This window comes from Condylura cristata, unplaced genomic scaffold, assembly GCF_000260355.1.
Source record: "Condylura cristata isolate star-nosed mole 26May11 unplaced genomic scaffold, ConCri1.0 scaffold00021, whole genome shotgun sequence".
Taxonomy (NCBI): Eukaryota; Metazoa; Chordata; class Mammalia; order Eulipotyphla; family Talpidae; genus Condylura; species Condylura cristata.
Genome location: NW_004567122.1, coordinates 30,329,642 through 30,335,804, shown reverse-complemented (window position 1 = coordinate 30,335,804; position 6,163 = coordinate 30,329,642). Strand labels below are relative to the sequence as shown.

At 38.3% G+C, this 6,163-nt stretch overlaps 2 protein-coding genes across 2 annotated transcripts in view; both read right to left on the bottom strand.

Annotated features, from left to right (window-relative positions):
- LOC101623200 (protocadherin gamma-A10-like) overlaps positions 1-1,374 on the bottom strand; it is a 24,600-nt gene extending 23,226 nt beyond the window's left edge. The window contains exon 1 of the mRNA XM_012727758.1: positions 6-1,374. Coding sequence (XP_012583212.1) covers positions 6-1,310 — 1,305 coding nt within the window. The 5' untranslated portion in view covers positions 1,311-1,374. The remainder of the gene's footprint in view (positions 1-5) is intronic.
- The window catches only part of LOC105853906 (protocadherin alpha-9-like), a 24,508-nt gene continuing 19,683 nt past the window's right edge, over positions 1,339-6,163 (bottom strand). Inside the window, exon 6 of the mRNA XM_012727757.1 lies at positions 1,339-1,407. Within this exon, the coding sequence (XP_012583211.1) occupies positions 1,339-1,407 (69 nt within the window). The remainder of the gene's footprint in view (positions 1,408-6,163) is intronic.

The following is a 6,163-nucleotide window of genomic DNA, read 5'->3' as shown; positions in this document are numbered from 1 at the left end:
GTCACCACCAGTTTATAGTTCGATATGTTCTCGCGGTCCAGGGCTTTGTCCAGCACCAGGGAGTAATAGTTCTTGAAGGTGGACACCAGCTTGAAAGGTACTTGGGGTGTTAAAGAGCATGTCACCTGGCCATCAGCTCCAGAATCTCGGTCAAACACATTAATCAAAGTGATGACTGTGCCAGGTTGAGCATCCTCTGAAATAGGGAGAGACAGGGAAGTAACAGTCAACTCTGGAGCATTGTCATTAGCATCCAGAACTTCCACAAGAACTGTGCAATGACCAGCTAGTGGTAGGGCGCCTTTATCAATTGCCTCCACTCGTATTTTGTATGCTTTACTTTCTTCAAAATCGATTAGTCCTATTACTGTAATTCTTCCACTTATGGGGTCTATGTAGAACCTAGATTTTACATCTGGAGAAACGTCACTAGAGAATGAGTAAATGATATCCCCATTCAAGCCTTCGTCTAAATCTGAGGCGTTTAGTTTAATGACCAACGTTCCGTTAGGTGCATTTTCTGGTAGTTTCACTGCGTAGAGTGCTTTGTCAAAAACCGGAGCATTGTCATTGGCGTCCAGCACTTTCACTAGTACCTGAACAGTGCCAGTCAGTTCGGGTTTGCCTCCATCAGTGGCCGTGAGAGTTAAATGAAGTTCCGGAGACTCTTCCCTGTCTAAAGGTTTCCTTAATAAAAGTCCGAGAGGTTTTACCTGTTCGTGGTTGGTTGGTACGTCCAGAGAGAAATATTCATTGGGACTCAGCCTGTAAGTGAGCTGAGCATTCTCCCCGATATCTGCATCCGACGCGCCCTCTAGTGGAAACCGAGAGTCAAGCGGCCTGGATTCGGCCATAAACAGATTCTTTTGTGTCGCAGGGAACACAGGAGAATTGTCATTGATGTCCTTCACCTCCACCTCCACGTGGAAAACCTGCAGCGGCCTGTCCACGATCACCTCCAGGTGGAGGCTACACTCCGCGCTCCGCCCGCACAGCTCCTCCCGGTCGATCCGAGAATTCACAAACAAAATGCCATTCTGCAGATTTACCTCCAGAAGGTCGCCGCGGCCTTTGGACGCCACCCGGAACAGGCGGGGCACCAGGTCGGCCAGCTCCAGCCCCAGGTCCTGGGCGATGCGGCCCACAAAGGTGCCGTGTTTGGCTTCCTCCGGGACCGAGTAGTGGATCTGACCGCTGCCCGCCTCCCAGGCAGCGATAATTATGATAACCAGCAGTAGGTTCCGGTCTCCTGGGTCGCCTGGAGTTGAGTACAACATTTCTAATAATTGATTTTTTATTCTAACCAGCATAACTTTTTCTAAATTTAGAAGAATCCTCTTATTCTTTCTTTACCATCCTGATGAGCTCGCCATTGTTCAGCATCCCGATAATGAAAGAGTGTGCTGGCTTTCCAAGTGAAAACAGATGACTCAGTTTTGTTCAATATGAGAGTATTTCGCGATAAAGAGCGACATCATGTGGCTCAAAAAGTAAGCACGAATCTAAGGTTATATTGACAAGATACTATTGTTTATCAACCTCTGAAATTTCCTCCATTTTTTTTGTTAAATTGTAAGATAATTTTTCTCACTCCTGCTAGAAGTATTTGGGGGGACTTTGTGAAATTTTAGTGTGACTATGACTGTGGTTGCATTGGAAATACATTTTCCCACAACACTTTAAAATAAAGACAAATACCTGAATGATGATAAAGCGAATCACAGTAACAATATTAAGTTAAAAATCCTTTGTTGTAGAATTCTGGAAATTCCATATAGTTAGATCAGTTCCCCCCCTTGGCCTCAAGAATCTAAAATTGGATGGAAAACTTAGAAATGGTAAGATAAAGAACACAAGCAAATTACATAGATGACTTTCATAGCACAACACAATAACAGAAAGTTTTTAGGATCTCTGAGTAGGAATAATTTGTATTAAGTGAATTTCAGGAGGAGGAAGTATTCTGAATATCTCTTTCCATCCAAAATGACATATTCCTTTTCAGGAATTCATGGTTTTCTATCTATATATTCTGAAATTTCTTTTAGACATCATAGTTTACAAATATCTACCTGCTTTTACAAACTATAGTATGGTTTAGAGTATGCATTTTATAAGTACATTTCATTAGATCATTAGATAATTGTTGTTGCTCATCTGTCACATTTGAACCAGCCCTTTAACCCAGCTGGGAAAGTTTACCTTTTTAAATTCTCGACAAAACAAGACAGCAAGTTGTCCTCTTTGGGTTATTCCCATGTACCCATCCTCAGATAATTTATTATATTTGTGTTCCAAGTTTGCTATCTGCCTAAATGATAAATAGTGCTCTCACCCCCAAATAACTGCAAGTTTCTTAATGTGTCATCTCTTCCATACCAACCTCATTTAACCTCTCACGCTGGCAGTCATTTTCCACATTTTAATAGCTTTGAAGTAACCTCTGAGATGAGGAAAAACTTCTTAAAGTTATCCAAGAGATTTTTTGCACCACTTTTCTTACCTTATCTCATAACCTTTCAGATGAAAGCCAAATATTTTGACCACAGTAAAATATTCCCTCTTGCAGACACTTTGGGCATTTTCTATTTACTTATGTTCTTCTATTTGTGATAATATCTACTATACTTAATATTCTCCCAGAGAAAACTGAGTCTTCAGGAAGCCATCACAACCATTATAACCCCAAAAGGCTTCCTTCATCAAGGGGAATGGTCAAGAGAATGTTTTCCAATTTGAACACAGCAATTACATTTCATATATCACTTAAATTATTTCACCTGCTGTTATAACTTGTATAGCTCATTTCTTTATTTTCTTTATTTCTTTATTTTCTATGAAATTCCTGAAATCTTGTTAATTTAATGATACTGGACCCAGAATCATGGCCTTAAAGACCTTCCTAGAAACTATAAAAAAATGTTAACTCAAGGGTGATAGCCATGGTTCTTCTCTATTCCCTAAGAAAGCACATTGCTTTTAAGGTTGTTCAACATTATTACATAAAGTATAATCTTTATTGATTACTACATCAGCAGCTTATTTTGTCAGTCCCAATGTGATTATTTATTGTGTATTTATTTTTTAAATCCAGGGCAACAGCCTTAATGTTTTCTGCACTTCAAGAATGGAAACTCAGTCCTTTGATGAACTTTCAGCAACCTTAAAATGTGAGAAAATATACCATTCAGTTTAATATCCAATATTTCCTAGGAAAACATGAACATAAACACTAAATTCACTTTCAGTGAAGCACTGAGGATCAGCAATGTAAATGTCATTTTTCAATCAAAAAAAGCTTCCCGCTACCAAAGTATTAATTAAATTTTCAGTTTTGAAAAATTTATTTTTAAAAATGTCTTTTAATATAGTACATGGCATATTTTCTTTGTAGAAATCCTTGAAATGAACTGGGGTGGGACGAACACACTGGACTGTGGTGATGGCAGAGGGGTGAATTGGTGATGGGAGGCCCATGGGGATAAAAACTGAGATGAAAAACGCCCAAAATGAAGAATGATGTAAAAATTATACATAATAAAAAAAGAATTATAAGAGACCAATATTAGAGAAAAAAAATCCTTGAACTGCCTCAATGTTTCAAACTGTATATAATCCTCATTAATCAGCTCTGAATTTGGGCAACTTTCCAGAGCTATCTGGAGGCTGTTCCCAGGCTTGAGTCCTTAGTCTTGATTTGTGAATAGACTGACTTCATTTTGCTTGCCTCAATTTATTTAAGCCAACAATAGAAAATTTTATCAGATAGTTATGATTTAGCTAATACTATTATAAATACCTTACAAGTATCAATTCACTGTGCTAGGTATACTTTAGAGATAGATATGGAACCCAGAAGCCAAACAATTATCCAATGATGCACAAAATAAAATTGGTATGAGTTGCATTTAGGTAAGGTAGTATGGCTTCATCATAACACTTGGGGCCTCCCTGGTAGTTCAGGGGATAAAGTCTAAGGCTTTCCAGCTATTTCCAGTGAGTGCAGCACAAGTTCAATCCAGGCCAGAGAGCTGACCTACATGGCACAGCAGACCTCTCCTTTCTTGCCACTGCTCCCCTTATCAGTGTATTCCAGTATATCTGCCTGTTCTGCTCCCTGCTGTCTTTGGTGAATCCTCTCACCCCTACCACTGGCCTATACCCCAATTCTGCTATATATAGATAAATAAAACTAAATCTATTTTTTAAATTCATAACACTTAACATGACTGTCAGCTGCCTTCAAGTAAAGATAGAGTGAGTAGCAAAACCAGAACACAGAGAAAATAGTGAAAGCATTCTTAAAAGAAATAACCCTTCAGGTGATGTAATCAATATATATTTTTAAAATTTTAAAAGTTTACAAGGGACAAAGCTTAAGTTCACTAATTCTTATATGATTTAAAATGTGCTAGGTAGAAAAAAAGGTTTAAATTATCTAAAATAAATATACTTCCAATAAAGAGTTAAAAAGAAACATCACATCATTTGTAGCCTAAAATCTTTGATCTTCTTCCTGATTGTCATTTTGTTTCAGGAAGGAAATTGGGATTCTCCAGAGCTCACTTTTAACAAACACAACAATAAGAAACTGCAAATGGGGTTCATTAAAAGTGCTGTATTCTCATAAATGATACTATAGAGAGAAGGCAAACTTGAAAAAGAAGAAAGAAAAATAATCCTTTATAAGTCACCCACCAGAAAAATTCAAACATAAAGAATTGTAGTTTCTAAGGAATTCAGATTTTTACATAATACTTGATGGAATTCCAACTTCTTTCAACTATTGTTTTTGCATATTTTCATGTCTGATAAACTGAGTGAGTGATAAGACAAGTCACAAATAAAAACCAAATGACATCTTCACATTCAAACATTTACCCTAATCAGAACTATTCTACATGATTATTGGTGTTCTTTTCTTTATATCTAAGTGGTTAAAAAGGTCGACAATAAATGAGCACTATAGAAACATAAGATCCAGTTTCAGACAAGAAATGAGATACACTGGGCAGAATCCTTACATGAATGATAAACAAAAATTTACCAATATTTTCATCAAAAGTCAGCAGAAAAAGAAGAAAATGAAAGGGTAAATGCATAAATAATCGAATTTTCAACAAATTGTCAAAAAATAGTACATGAGAGGCCCACCCTGGTGGTACAACTAGTTAAAGCATAGCACTATGAAGCTACCACAGCCACTGCAGCACTAGTTTGATCCCTAGCCAAGGAAGTGACCCAAACAGTGTGGCAGACCTCTCCTGACCTATCCGCTGCTCCCCTCAGCAGTGTTCAGTCCATCTATCTGTTCCACTCCCCACTCTGTCTCTGGTGAATCTTCTCACCACCACTCCCCTGCACCTCTGGCCTGTACCCCAATTCTAAGCATAAATAAATATTTTTTTAAATTAATACATGAGAAATAATCTCCCAAAATACAAAAGCAAGAAATAATATATACAGAATAAGTAAAATACTACTACTGATAAAAAAATAAAACATACCAGGTAGGCATATACAAGGAAATTAAGAGACTGAAGACAAAATTTGGAGTCGTAGAATAATGTAAATAATGTCTTATTCCATGGATAATAAGATTAATAACAAATCATGGCCCTCTATGGTGGCACAACAGGTAAGGACACAGCACTGCCAGCTAGCCATAGCCATTTCTGTGAGAGTTTGACTCCCAGCAGACCTCTCATGTCTTCCCTGCTGCTCCTCTCAGCAGCCTACTTGGTCCATCTGCCTGTTCTGCTCCCCCCTCAGTCTCTGGTGAATCCTCTCCCTGCCCCTGTACCTATGACCTGTACCCCAGTTCTGTATGCATAAGTAAATAAATCTTTAAAAAGGATTAAAAACAAATCAAAAGATTATACTAACAGTAAAAATAAAAGATGTAAAACTGTTTGATACTAGCAAAATATAAAAGTTTGGAAAACAAAGAATCTTGATTCAAAAAACACTATCAGCAGTTACAAAAATTCAGACTTACTTTGACACAATGATCCTCATTTAAATCTTGATGCTCACCCATATTCACTACTCCAGGACATGGAGGCAGGCTGGGGCTGAAGGCCATGAGGTCAGCCTTGGGCGGCCCTTCTCCCGAGCACACCCGCGGCCGCCTCTGCTGCGAGCACGACCAGCTCCCCACGGC